This window comes from Enhydra lutris, unplaced genomic scaffold (assembly GCF_002288905.1).
Source record: "Enhydra lutris kenyoni isolate GAN:26980312 unplaced genomic scaffold, ASM228890v2 scaffoldscaffold9, whole genome shotgun sequence".
Lineage (NCBI taxonomy): Eukaryota > Metazoa > Chordata > Mammalia > Carnivora > Mustelidae > Enhydra > Enhydra lutris.
The window spans coordinates 73,559,521-73,574,780 of NW_019154093.1; the positions used below are offsets into that span (position 1 = coordinate 73,559,521).

At 44.5% G+C, this 15,260-nt stretch overlaps 1 protein-coding gene across 1 annotated transcript in view; it reads right to left on the bottom strand.

Moving 5' to 3' along the window:
- Positions 1-12,570, bottom strand: part of LOC111143153 (sortilin 1) — a 65,381-nt gene extending 52,811 nt beyond the window's left edge. The window contains exon 1 of the mRNA XM_022496657.1: positions 12,265-12,570. Within this exon, the coding sequence (XP_022352365.1) occupies positions 12,265-12,570 (306 nt within the window). The remainder of the gene's footprint in view (positions 1-12,264) is intronic.
- Between the last annotated feature and the right edge of the window lie 2,690 nt (positions 12,571-15,260).

A 15,260-nucleotide genomic window follows, 5' to 3' on the forward strand; every position in this document is an offset into this window, starting at 1 on the left:
AAACAGACTGGGTGCTGCTGGAGATGTTCCAGCATCTGACACTGGAGGACATTTCCAATGTGCTGCCTAAAAAGCAAGTCACAGAATAGTGTGTAAAATCCTGTGTGGGTCCTTATGGTTAAAAGTTACCTGGAGGAAGGTCCTTCAAAAAATCAACAGCAACTGTCTCTAAATGGTAGAATTCATGGGGATACTTTTCCTTCTTTATAGTTTTTCTGGACTGACTGAGTTACTCCCCACCCCACCTCCACTAGCAGGAATCATGTTTAAAAATAAAACTATAGAAGTTATTTTTATTTTGAAAAAAGGATATATAAAAGAGTGGTATAAAAGTATACACAGATGATGTCAGTTTCTTCTATTATACTTCTATTATACTGGCTAACAGATGCAACAGAAGGTTACAGGACAGGTTAGAAAGCCCGTGCCTCGAAGCCACACTAATGTCGGTGGTCTCGATTTAAGGCAGACCTCCTAATACCACACCCCAACGTCATTATTCACCAATACACTCAGTCTTCCGTACATCACTTGTTGAACAGTGATTTCTAATATCCCAGATGGCACTGACAGCCATTTGCTGCCCCCAGTAGGGAAGCTCTGGGTAGCAGGAAATCTTTGGCTGGCATTTATAACCAAATTGGTTTTCAGGGACTCATTATGTTTGGGAGCAGGGGACAGCTTGTACTACCTTCTCTGAAATACATCCACCTTGACAGCTGATGGTAAGATTTATCCATGCATTCACTGCCTACCATTTTAAAGTCTGAGGTCCACACATTTAAGAGACCATGAATGAACACTAATGTCCATTTCTGGGGACCCGTGGCCAATTGCTAGCTCCATCTGGAAAAAGAGAAAGGCCACAAAACACAACATGGGGATAACTTTGTCTTCACATCTAATTAAACCAGGAGCCTAATTAAATTACTGTTGCTATAGCTCAGAGAACTTACAGTTGGTTATGAGACTCACTGTAGCTTGGAAAGAAAACCTGGTAATGAGAAACTTCTGCCTGTCTTAGTTACACATCTGATCGAAAGTAAACTACTGAAAGAACCAAACGTGGGTCAGGTTTACAGGGTTGGCCCCAGGTGAAAAGCCATTCGCAGATGACCTGACCATCCTGCCATCAGGAACCACTTCTCTGGCAGGTAAACAAAGGGAATGAATCCCATGACGGTATCCTTCACACACATTCCTTCTTTGGACAAGTACCTCTGTGTGTCTACCATGCACCACGCCCTATTTGGAGCCCTGGGGAAACAGCAGTGAGAGTCCGAGTTCTGTGCTCATGGAGCATTTATACCCAAAACACACTTCCTACAGAAGTCTAAAAATGAAAGCTAACCATGCTAGACCTTTAATCTAGAGACGACAGCCTGTCACAGTGAAAAATACAACTACAAAAGCGGGTGTGAAAGCCCAGTCCAGTAACTCGCTGGTTGGAAAAACAGGCTCAAATTATTTTCTCTCTTGGGAATCCACTTCCTCAGAAATAAAACTGAATTATGCTCCTTCGCTCACTGGCATAATAAGAATCAAATGAAATAACATACAAAGGTGAGGCCCTGGTGGGCCCATAGAAGCTGGGAATTTAAGATTCAGGCTTCCAAAACCCAGCTAGGGAACACAGGGACAGCCAGGACACAGCGCTGTGCAGAAAAAGTCTGGGACACAGCCTGGGTGACGCTCCTGCAGGCAGGAAGAAAATCTTCACAGAATTCAGTTCTGTTAAATAAGGCACTGCTGGGATCATAAAACACGAGCTAAAAATAAGATCACAAATGTTCCAGTTCTCAGGGAGACTATTCTTAGAAATGAAAACGCTAAACACAAAACATTACACAAGTTTTCATACCTACTCAATTATTCAGTTTTCTGCAAGGCAGGACGTTACAGAGAAGAGCACTGGGCTAACAGTCAATCTGAATTTTCTTTCCAGCTCTGCCAAAAAGCTGTGTGAACTTCAGCAGTGCAACCTAACTTCACCACCAGGGTGAGGGGGGCTGGAATGCCAACACCTCTAGTCCTTATAAGCTTTAAAATTCTAGGACTCATCAATAATTAAACCACTCTGTTTGCTTTTCCACAGCTCTTTGTTTAAACAAACAAACAAAAACCAACTCAGCTGCCGGCTGGCTCTGCAATCCCTTAGTGCTGAAAGGGGGAGGGCCCAGCACCCTGCCTTACATAGAAACCCCAATGACCTGAACACTCACTGGAAGGAAGCAAGTGAGACCTCTGATGGCAGTATTCACGTGGTAGAAATCTATGCATCTGACCTCGGAGATAAACTTGCAGACCATCCCTCTGTATCAACTTGCCAAACTTGTCAGAATTGTCTACAATTAGTAATCCATTTTCCTAGTTCACAGAAGCAGCAGCTAAAATTTAGGGGATAGTGTGTCTCAAGACAGGGTCAGCAGCAAAAAGAAGAGGATATTGCAAAGGGACTATCATTTCAGCAGAATCAAAAAGTAAGGTTCAACAACCAGACAATGGGCTGTTTGAAGAAAGGGGAGAAGCCCCACATACCTCAACAGCCCTTGAGGGCATGAATGCCACACCGCATTAAAATAATGTGAGTGGTGGCAGAGCATAGTTTAATCTCTTCTTAAATGATGCGGGGTCACAGTATTGACTAAGAAGGCAGAGAAATATTTTAGAAAGATTCTCATTAAACAAAAACAAAAAACCTTTGGCACTTAAAAGGGTGGGCTTAGTTTTTGAAAAATTCACTTTCTTGGGATAACTCAATTCTCATTATGACCAATAAATGAGCTAAATTCCAAAACAGCATTTACTTTTTATATCTTAGTCCCACTTCAAAGAAAAAGTGATAAGGGATAGGTCCCCATTGCCAGCCACTGAGCCACTGGGGGTAGGGACGAAGCCCCCACTGCCTCTGCTGCCACCACACCCACCTGCTTCCAGGTCCTTGGGCACACCAAGCTCCCTCCAGCCCCAAGCCTTTGAACACGTGGTTCTGTGATACTCCTACTGATTAAATTCTATTCATCTTCAAGTCTTAGTTTAAATAATTTCTGAGTCCTTCCTAATGCCCCCAGATTAAAATGACATCTGCCAATTACTCCCCTGTTGTTACTTTTGTTCTTCTGGGTACTAATCATATTTATAACTACATATTTGTTTAACATTCATGTTTTCCACTGGCTCATAAAAACAGGGGTCTTGTCTGCTCTGTTCTACCATCAGCTTAGGATCCAATAAAATGGCCAATATCTAGCATTGTATAATTAGCAACTATAGAAAATTGAAGAAATGAAAGTAAACATGAGACAGAATACTATAGTTAAATGCTAGCTCTTACACAGCATCGTTGAGTGTTGTAGGAGAGAAAAGAAGAAAGCCACTGAAGCTAGAACGGCATTCAGACAGGAGGAAAGCCATGTGAACAAGGATGGAGAAGCACAGAGCACATGACGAGCTCAAGGGCATGGTGGAAAGGTCACATAACTGGAACAGAGGGTAGGCATGGGGTGGGAAGTGGTGAAATGTTAGCCTAAAGAGACATGCACATAAGGAAAAATAACTGCACTAGCATCCTGGTCTGCCGCGCTTCCAAGCAAAGTTCCTCAGAAGTAGCCATCACATCTTGTTACTACTTCTTCAAACCTCCCAGACACTGGCGCGGTGTAGGGCTCACAGTGGCGGCTCCATTAACAAATGAGGGTGAAGCTGGCAAGGTGCGGGTGCAGAGCTGTCAACTTAAAACCACAGGCACTGACTCCGATAAACTAAAGCTTACTGAAGCTTCAGAAATAGTGATTAAACGGTAAGTAGTCTTATTTTTTATGACTGTAAATTCTTTAAAACCATAAGTAAACTTTATCTATTTGAAACTACCAGAACCAAATGACGGGGTATCTGATGATGGTGGGATTATTATTTCTCCGTCAACTCCCATAGCTTCAGGAAAGACACCTGGGTTAATCTCCCTCTCACCTTATATCCTTGTTCTTAAAATCCCAAGTCCAAGAACATAAGTAGTACACATTTCTTAATCTAGACCTCTATGACTGCTCATGATGATTCTCTAGGAATATTACAGCTATAAAAAACAATTTCAAGTGCATACACAAATATTTGGGCATCTAACCGGTAACACATCAGAAGCTTTGTGGAAATAATCATTGTAAGATTTACTAAAGGGTGAACACACACTAAATCCCACATCTCATTTAATCTTCACAATGACCCTAAGACATAGATCTTAGGACCTCCATTTTATAGATGAAAAGACCAAGACCCATTGAAATTAATCTGTCCATGGTCACCACTGAAGTTTGAATTTAGCCAGGTCTGACCTGAGATCATGTTCCCTCCTAACCACTGCCTCAAAGAACTGCCAATCATATTAACAAGTTAAAATTTTGATGTAATCATGAAGGTTAAAAAATGAACACATACGCTTCTCACATTTCTGCCAATCTTGACTCACCCTCCTTCTTGCCACCCCCACCCAAGCCTGTCACCCAACCCTGCCGAGTGATAAAATCACTTCATCTCCTGTATCTCCTTTTCTGCACGTGTTCCTCTGGAGTTGGTATTTATCAGGATCATTTAGCTGACAACTGGGCCCTGTGGAGTCAGTAGCCAGATCAACAGGCTTGTTAAGAAATGACATAAATCCCACATATGGTACTCCAAGGTTTTCAGAACATTTTCTCTTCAAAGCCTCTGATAATGCTCCATTTTATATGGGAAACTGAGGCTAAAAAAGGCTAACTGAGCTCTGCTGAGGGTTCAATGATGGAAGAGAGCAGAGAATTCACAACTGTAGGACTTACAGTTGGGGTCTATAACCTTGCCTTATCCCTATAGCAAATGCATTGACTTAAAATATCTCTATGAGGGGCGCCTGGATGGCTCAGTCAGTTAAGCGTCTGCCTTCGGTTCAGGTCATGATCCTGGAGTCCTTGGATCCAGCCCTACCCCAGGATCTCTGCTCAGCAGAGAGTCTGCTTCTCCCTCTGCTGCTCCCCCCTACTTGTGCTCTCACCCTCTCTCTTTCTCAAATAAATAAAAATCTTAACACACACACACACACACACACACACACCTCTATGAAACACTTCGAAACACTGCACCACATTGGGACATCCGTGTTCTACTCTCAGTTCTTGGCCCACATACAAAGTCATTTAGACTCATCAGTAAAAGTAAGAGATCTGACCAGCTAATGAGCCTAACAATCTATGATTCAAACTGTTAAGCACATTATCAGCAAGAATTCAACCTCATCCTGTTCACAAATATTAAGGAAAGAGAAATCTGTTCATTGGCTTCACCATATTATAGCTCCTGGGTGTCTCATGCCTTGGCTCACATTCTCCTCCAATAAGGTCCAGGAGTCTAAGAGTGCTCCTTAGAACCTTTAGCACTTTAAGTATAAAAGGTGGTCTGCCCTGCTCTCTATTTTGCTCTCCTGTTGGATGTATTTTTCAATACCACAGCAATGGTCAACCTCTAAATGGTCAGCTCTTCTTGGATCCCCATTTCCACCTCTGGTTTCTCCATCTTTAGCCTCATGTCTAACACTACCCGTTAAAAGACATTCCCCATGAAGTCCCAAAGCACCCCTGCCCAGCCCTCCCCTCTCTTTCCTCTTCCTGCTCCCACCTAAGACCTACCTTTTTTGACTTCTTTATGTGTTTTTCTGGGAACCTTAGACATACTCCTCATCAGCTACTTCTACCCCACAGAAAACTTTCCATTGACCATTCCCAGGGCATGTCCTGGATTTCCCTACTATCATGCCTTTACAGATCTCCTTAAGAATTACCTGCATACCTTGATTCTCTCTTCATCCAGGAGGCCTTCCCAAACCACTGCACTGTGGTGGGCATGCCTTCTTTAAAAATTTTTCCAAACTTTCAACAAGACACCTTTGAACACTTAATCCTTAAAGCAGCACCAATGTGGGTATCTCTAACGTTTGCCTTGGATGTCCAAAGGCCTGGACTCCACTATATGTAGCTTACTAAGTGCTTAAATGAATGACATTGACACAATATATTTAACAAAACATTTTAATAAAACTTTTTATTTCCCCTTCCAAATGATCCTAAAGCTGCTTCTGTAGTTTAAAAAACTATAATAAAGGCCAGAGGAGTGAAGTGACTGTCCATGATCACACAGCTATAAAGCAGCAGAGCCAGGACTCAAATCTGGAAATTGAGAGCTCTCTTTTGAATTGTGCATACAACATCTGAATCCCTTTGACAAAGAGTAGGTACCAGATAGACGTCTGTTTCGAACTATCTTGTCTGGGAAGTATAAAGTTCATCAAAATTTTCCTTCCCAGTTCAATTCTCTTAGTCCTTCAGGGTGATGAACCTGCTGTTGAACCAGACTTGTAAACTGGCTTAAATACATCAGTACTTCGCTTCTTAGAACATACAGGAAGAAAAGAACAAAACTCTTAACAAAAGCAAATATGAGAGAGATAGTATTCAAGCCCAAGAGGGAAAAAAACAAACAAAAAACCCCTCATACATTCTCTTCTGATGAAAAAAAAAAAAATCAAGCCAATTAATGACTCCTATGTTTCTAACTAGCACAGGGCTGAGTATATTAATGGTAAGCTGAACATTTATTTTTAAAAACACAAGCAGCCAGGACAAGAGAAAAAAAAAATCCCAGTTTTGGCCAAGTACTGTAGGAAAGGAAAAAAACAAATTTATTGTTATATGTTTTCTGGGTTTGCTTTTAGACTATCCAAGCTAGTAGCTTTGCTTTGCATTAGATTTTTCAGGCAACAAAGGATGACAAAGTACTACCCAAAAAGTAAACGAGTCAAATGTCTTTCATAATTTTATGGAAAAAAAAAATACTCCTGCTATCTTAAAGAACACTCATATTTCAGTGAAGCAAGCTCTGGAGGTGGTAACAAATTACCCCCAGATGTGAAATCCCTGCTATGTTCAAGTTCAACTAGGAAGCAGAACAGCCCCAATTTGCTTCTAAATTTGGAATCAACCAATAAACATTTGTGATCACAACCCCTGGCCTCCCCCTCTTCCATATGAATCAGAATTTTTTTAGACATTTTAAAGCTAATCCAAAATTTCTCCTGTTGTATATGAGCAATTGAGAGCTCGATACTGAAATGTAAAACAGAAAATAAACTGCATTCACAGAAAACTTTCTCAGCAAAACACCACGGGCTCTGAATGGAAGATTCTGTTTTTGCTGTGGCTTCCTGAGACTAGGATTCAGGGTGGAGTGGGGAAAATAGCCTCAATCTTTAAAAACAAAACAAAACAAAAAACAGAAAAAACCTCCACATTTCCGGCATTCACTTATCAACCTCTGTAGGTATGAAGGGTCTGTCATGAAGATTCATTCAACCCAGCTAACTCAAAGCCACATATGACTAACCCAACTTTGACTACAGTCACTATTAGAACAACAAAAAATCTGTCTAGAACAGCCTGAAATTGACTAGCATGTTCCTCAAGCCCCATTACTCCTCAAACCCACCTACACACAAATCAGTGAGGCAACCTAGACAATGGTAAGAACAAATTTTTGCCAAATTTTTAAAAAGAAAAATGCCAAAGAAACACTAGTAACAAAGAAATAGGAAGGTAATTGAAAAAATTTTGGAAATTTATAAATGCAGTATCCATTTCATAATATTTTTAGAGCAACTGTCACAGTGCCTTTTGCAAGAAAAGCTGTGTTTTTAATTACATGTCAAATTTGATAGTTTTGCCTGCCATAAAATTAGCTTCTAATCATATAAAACATCCAAGCATAATTTCTCCAGTCTCAAAACACAGCTCACTTCTGTAAGGGCAGAAGGGTGCCTGGGTAGCAAAGTCAGTTGGGCATCCAACTCTTGGTTTTAGATCAGGTCATGATCTCAGGGTTGTAGGATCAAGCCCCAAGTCGGGCTCCACACTCAGCGTGGAGTCTGTTTGGGACTTTCTCCCGCTCTCCCTCTGCTCCTCCTCCTCATGCTATCTCTCCAAAATAAATAAATCTTAAAAGGAAAAAGAAGAACCTAAGGGGTAGGGGTGCACAGAAAGGGAGGGAGAGGAGCAGACCTCACTCCTGCTCCAACAATTACCATTCAGTGTTAAGCACTGCCCTTCCTGTGAGGATCACACAAGGATAACAGGCCAACTAGGACAAAGTTGGGGAGCACAGTCTCTGTAGTCACCCACTGAGAATCCAATGCTTGTTGGCAAGAGCTGATTGGAAATCGGCAGAGTGCAGAAGAAGCTGCTAAAAGCCTCTGTGAACCTGACATGAAAAATCAGATCAAAACAGCAGGATGGAAAGCCCATTATTTTTATCATTACAGAAAGAAAATAACCATTAGAAACTGACCAGAACATACGCCTTCTTCCAATCATTTCCACAAACAGGAGACTCAGATTTCTAATGAAAAATCACTATGCACAGAGCCAAATATTTGAGTCAGCAGAGACCTTACCTAATTGTTACACTGCATTCCCCCTGAGCCATTTGTCCTGCCTGGATAGCTCTCCACCCTCACCCCAACCAAACCACAGATGTAGACTAACCTTTCCCCAGACAAATACACGTCATCAAATCTGCTGATACGTGCAACTTAATTCCCGACTGCAGAAGTCACTTTATAGCCATCAGGGTTAAAGGTCTGATTAGTATACTGCATGGGAATAGGGTCCTTGTGGGGATTTTGCTCATTCTGCTCAACCGGGATCAAGAAGGAAATCCTATGGAATTCCTATGCTTCCACCTTTGTAAAACAAACGGGTGGAACAGGGCTCAAGAGAAGACTAACTCGAGGGTAAGGGTGGGAGTGCTGGGGAAGGTAGTATGGAGAGAGACTGTCTGTTGGAATAAATGAGGCAGTTAGAAAGTTCTGGGGCAGATAAAGGCACTGACCTTCCGATTTCCGGGTGTGACAAAGATCCACAACGGGCTAGGAGCGGGAGCTCCCTGAACCTCCAACAGGCACATTCAGTCCTGTCAGCCTGGACTCAGCCCTGCCAGCACCAGCAAACAAACACGCACATTCTTCTCAGAGCCCACATGCCATACAACGCGGTCTCTCTCTCCAGGGCCTGTTTATTTAAGAAACCAGATGCTTTGATGTTGGGGTGCAGTTGGGAAGTCCTGGGTAAAGAAGTAGTTAATGACAGGAGCAGAGGGAGGACAGAGAGTGAGCTACAGTTTCTGGCTTTTAATCATAAGTTTTGAAAGTTTTAAGGAAATTATCAAATGGTCTGAACACAGGAATGAGAAGTAAGGAAATTATGTCAGCAACCACCGTAACTCTGGCCAAAGCATTTCATCTGTTTCTTTAAGACAGTTTTCATGCCGAACCTCAAAGGGGTACTTATAGGAGGAATGTTTTGAAGCAATCCAACTTAGCAACCAACATTAATAAAATCTTCTGTGCTTGCTCAATTTGTCTCATGTGCAAAGGTTATACGTGTCACAGATACTCCAAGTGCTTAAAAGAGTCAGTTAAAAGTGTGGCATGAAAACAATTTTGGGTTAAAGGCAAAAAGGTTATTTTTTGAGTCTGAGAAAAGGATTTTTATAAATACACAGACACACTTGCTGGATTTCATGAGGGAAGAAGCCCAAGGTATAGGTCATTAGGGCACACATCTCCTAATACCAGAATATAAAAGCACTATCATGCTTTAGTTTTACCTTGCTTTTTAAAGAAGAAACGCCAATAAATTCTCACAAGCCAAACAAGCCAATGGTCCAGGAGATCTGCTAAAACCTTCTGAGGCTTTTCATTGTCCAGTCTGAACTATCTTTTCTTTGTATCTTGGCACCCCCAGCCTCCAGCACATCTTGGACATTTGGTCGGCGTTTTCATGCACTGGCTATATGAATCAATGTGGCTTAACATGAACTGCAAGTTTTAACAAATGAGAACCAAAAACTTTTGATTTTCTTTGGGAATTGACTCCTGTCATCTTATGAAAAACTCCTCTTAGTGGCACTTTCCCAGCTGTACAAAAGGATAAAAAAAAAAGTAATATATACAAAAGTATACAATAGCCCTGATAAAAAGTTGTTCGGCCATGCTGATCCTTTTATTTCACACTGTTTACAAAGGGTCCCTAAATACTAGATCTCTCAATACCGTTCAGGATGACTTATCAGGATTTCTAAAAATAAAGAACTGAAAAGCAGAACAGACTACCACATAACAATTCTGGGTTAAGGACCTCTAAGAACTGCTTTACTCAACCATTTCTAAGGTGAAGATTATTAACAACGGCTTCACTTTCACCACATTCACATGTTATAAACAGGATGGGATCTCTGAAGAAGAGACTATGGGCAATTAACAAGTAAAAAAAGAGCTATTTAAAATTAGGTCACTGAAAGAAGACTGAGGAAAAAAAGCCAAAAAAAATAGTAGCTAAATAAAATGAGATAAATAGAGGGAAGCTTCTTTCTTTCTTTTTTTTTTTTTTATTTGACAGAGAGAGAGAGAGAGAGATCACAAAAACAGGCAGAGAGGCAGGCAGAGAGAGAGAGGGGAGGAAGCAGGCTCCCCGCGGAGCAGAGAGCCCGACATGGGGCTCGATCCCAGGACCCTGGGATCATGACCTGAGCGGAAGGCAGAGGCTTTAACCCACTGAGCCACCCAGGCGCCCCGGGAAGCTTCTTTCTGAAGAACAAGGTTTCAGATCTGCTCTTGAGTATATCTGGCCTAAGGAACCCCTGAGCCATTTTTTTCAACCTCTAGCTTTAGAAATCAACAGTTTACAAAAGACGTATCAAGTCAGACTAGTCAGGGAATACATCCAGGAGTAGCAGCAGGTCCTAAGGTAGGTCAACCAGCAAGAGAAGAATCAAAAATATGGGGTAAGAATGCTACCTCCAGCGGACTCCAGGAAGGAAGTGGTCCTGTTTTAAGTTCAGCATCAGTGCTGTAAAGCCTTCCTCAACTCCCCACTGTGAGACAGCCATTTACACCATTATTTTTTCCTGGCAAACAGGAAGTCTTCCCAGTACTCACTCCACCCTGTCCACATCCAACTTGGTTGTATCCAACTTGGTTCCACCGGTCAGCACTAGTTACATAGCTGCCGCCTGTGTGGCCTTCAGTGGGGCTCTCCCTGACTGCCTGTGCCCTGACAGTAACTGCCCCCAGGGACCCCACATCTGAGAATTCAGCACAGGTATCAAGTAGAGTCCAGGCAAAGGGAGAAAGACAGTTCAAGGGGAGACTGAGATCTGGCTGACAGGGAATGTGGTCATACACGGACAAGTACAACCAGCCACTCATCTCTACCCTCTGTGCAACTCTTGTTGAAAAAGGAAGGGATGTAATGGCGAATGTATCACATGAAGGCTACTCTGGGCAAATATGGGTAGCAACAATTAAACCATTAGCTCCTGGGGAGACTCGAGGAAAGGTGTCCGCGTTGCACTGCAGCAAGGAGCCTGGACCTTCTTAACAATGGGCTTTGTCAGGCCAGTAGTGTGCAAAGGTTGAGGGGCTTGTCTCTAGGGAGAGAACTATCGCAATTTTTAAAGTTTCTGACTAGGACTGAGCACAAAGGAGAATGTCGGCAATGTGCGTCCTGTTGGAAATCTTCTTAAAACAGGATGAAGACAACCTGGTCCAACTCCAATGCCAGGCTAGAAGGTCAAATTGAAGGCGGAAGAGAGATCACAGATACATTGTCAGCCCATCTCCAAGCTTGTCCCTTCACCTACTAAAATACACACAGTAACCTAAGAACTGCCGTGGGATTTCTGAACACCCGCCTACCCACCCTGAAAGTACTGACCCAGCGAGGACACACTTCTGCTTCTGCGCAGCCCAACTTCTCCAGCACTTAGAGGTGATTAGTCCTCCAGCCTCCTGGTGGGTTATAGCGTTACTGGGTCCTGATTATTTACACAGACACAACACAAGGGCGCTCTAGAAATTTTGGCAACTTTAAAAAAAAAAAAAAAAGAATGCCGTGACAGTCTAAGGCTGCCTCCCCTGTGACGAAACACAGCCGCGCGGGCCGCGGCGTCCCGGGGGCCGCTCCCGGGCCGGACTCCGCCCGCCCGCCGCAGTTTCGGGGCCGCGGCCCAGGGGGCGCGGGCGGCGCGGGGCAGGCGAGCGGCTCGGGTCTCCCCGGCGGAGCCGCGAGGCGCGCGGACGCTGGAGGAGGGACCGGCCGCGCGGGCGGGGCAGGCGGCCGCCGGGGGAGGGGGGCCGGGGGCGGCACCTCGCAGTCCGGGCGGCGCCCGGGCCCAGCGCCCGCTCACCTGGTGCGTGTTGTTGGCCAGCTTGGCGACGAAGTCCCGGACCCGGCCGCAGTCCTGGTCCTCCTCGAGCGCGCTGCGGCGCCAACGGCCGCCGCGGGGAACCGGGTCCCCGGGCGCGGCCGCGCGCAGCCCCCAGCTCACCCCGACGGGGCCGGACCAGCGCGACAGCGGCGCAGCGGGCGGCGGCGGCGCGTCCAGCCGGTCCTGGCCGAAGGTCTCCGGCGGCAGCAGCTGGAGGAGAAGGAGGAGGCCGAGGCCGTGGGGCCAGCGCGAGAGGCCATCCGCAGCTCCCCGGGGCCGCTCCATCGCCGCCGAATGCCGACGCCGCCGACACCTGCCGCCCGGCGCGCCCGCCCACCCCCGCCCTCGCCGCGCCACACCCCCGAGCCGGAGCCCGGCGCTCCTTGGATACGCGCAGCCGGGCCTCTCCGCCCCCATAGGCTGGCCGCCTGTCCTTCTTCCCCGGTCCGCTCCTCATTGGCTCGCGTCGCCTCCGGCTTCGGGGGTCCTGGATTCGGATGCCAAGATGCGGGACTGATTGGCTGGAACGTGGCAGAGACCGCTGAGGTCATTCCCCCATCGCCTGGCGTCTTCGGGGCCGGGCTTCCAGAGTTAGCGTAGGAGCTTCCCGCGCCTCCTGCGAAGCACCCCCTGCCCGTGGCGCCCAGACCCTCGCTGCTCGCTCTGGCACCCTCAGGTTGGGGACCGGGTTATTCCCCCCCTCCAGCGCGTCTCCCCCACAGACATCCCTAAAATTCCTTGGGTTGCGGCAGCGTCTGGAAAATCTCCTAAGGGACTCCCTCAGCTTGCTCAGCTGGAAAAGGGGGCTTCGTCATGAACCGGTGCTTCAGGTTTTTAACCTTCGCGTACTGGAGCACCCATTGTCCAGTGAAGCAGCCCGCCTCGCTGCCAGAAAGGTAAATGCGAACTGTGTGGGCTGGTCCTACGGAGGCAGATAGCCATCAGAACATCCGTGACTCATGCAAGCTTGAAGAGTCCTCCACTCCACCACGTTTGGTCTCACTCGCTTTCCTCTTCTGCAGGGAGTTAGGCCAAAGGCAGAATTGCTTATTGGTTTCCCTAGACTTAACAAAGTAGCTTAGAAATCAGGGGTGGGTGAAAGGGGCAAGAAAATTCCCCAGTGCTTACTTTAGACACGATCATTTCATAGGTAGGTGCATGTTGTCTCTACCTAAGTGTCTTAACCCTGCCATGAGTGCATTGCACAAGTTTGGTTTTGAGTATATGATGCCCCCTAAATTAGCATCCTGCCTCTAATCAATAAAACAAAACCCTATGCGGTTCCCTTTATCATAGACACTGCACACTTAACTTTTAAAACATGCAGCGCAGGTAAAACCAGTTTTGAATCTTTACTGACTCCATCCCTTCGGAATGCTCGAAGTTGTTCAGTAGAAAAGGCAGCAAATAGAAAGATACTAAGCGCACAAACGTTACGCTCAAATAATACCACTAAAAAGTACTTTTAACTACAAACTGGAGGTAAACCCAAATGAGAATATATTATTCATTGTAGAGCAAAATGGTGCAATGCACCCAACCTAATGTTTACATTAAAATCCATCTACTCACAGTAATTTGCAAACAAAAAGCTTTACAAATTTACATTTTTTTCCAGAACAACCGTAAGACCTGAGAAGTGAAAAATATTTTTGAATGGCATCTGAGCAGAGTGGTGAAATCACTAGATCAGTCTTCCAAGTTCTCAGCTGCTGAAATGACAAAGCTTGAAAACTGGTGTACAATTTGTTCCTTTCCATTAATTACCATGTGTCAGATTATTTTTTTTAAATACAGATTATTTTTTAATCTATGCCAACTATGGAGTAGATCACAAGACAGTCAGTTCCAGTAGCATGTGATTAGCTAGGGGAAGAAGAGAGGGTATAGAGGAGTATTTCTTTGTTCGGGTGACACAAAGATGAATGGTCTATTGTCTTATGGACTTGAAAAGAAAAAAACAACTCAACAGTGCCATCTCCTGGAGAAATTACTACATACACTTTTAAACAAGTATTGTTGCAGTTATTGTTGCACTTTTGAATATATTACTTTTTGTTAACCAACCATATGCGTACAGAATATGTATTTCCTTCATCAACTGCATTAGCTGCTAGGGACATGGTACTTTGCATATGGCGCTGAGAAAATGTTTTGCGTAACTAAAGTGTTTCAGTATTTTAGTCTGACACAGGCACTATATACAAAAGTTGCACTGTCAGATCTCCCTTGTGAAATACTGCACATAAGATCTTACCTCACTTGCAGGACTAAAATACATGTTACTTATTAGTAAAAACTGTACCTTTCTCCAAGATAAATTCTATAGCAGAAAGATGAATAAAAAGTAGTTACACATCACAAAACCATCACTTTTCCTAGTGAGATAATTTCTGATCCTTTTTTTTTTTTAAACAAGAAGTCTTATTTATTTGACAGAGGGAGGGCACAAGCAGGGGAAGCAGTAGAGGGAGGGGGGAAGAGGCTTTCTGCTGAGCAGGGTGCCCGATGCGGGCCTTGATCCCAGGACCCTGATGTCACCACCCAAGCCAAAGGCAGATGCGTAACCAACTGAGCCACCCATAAGCCCCTCTGATCCTATTTCAATTGGACACAAGAAACGTTGTAGGAAACGTACAGAAAACCAAACTTCTCTTTTAAGGATGCTGAAATCCTATTCTTTCAAAAAACATAGAGGGTGTGAAATTCACTGTCTCACCAGTTGTAGAGTCCAAGGTACAAATAACACTGCCTAGGCAGCGAGAAGGCAAAGTGGTGTAAGCTGAGGCTAAGGGAGATATGTTAAGATCTGTTTTTCCCTACATAATACCCGTAATTCAGAGACACAACTCTCATCTCTCCCTAAAGGAGCATGCTTTGTCCATGAACCTACAGAGTTAAAGGGAATGCTAGTCTAGTTCTTCCCAGTAGAAGCTTCATGGGAGCACAGACCACATCCAGTATTTTCACAGCTC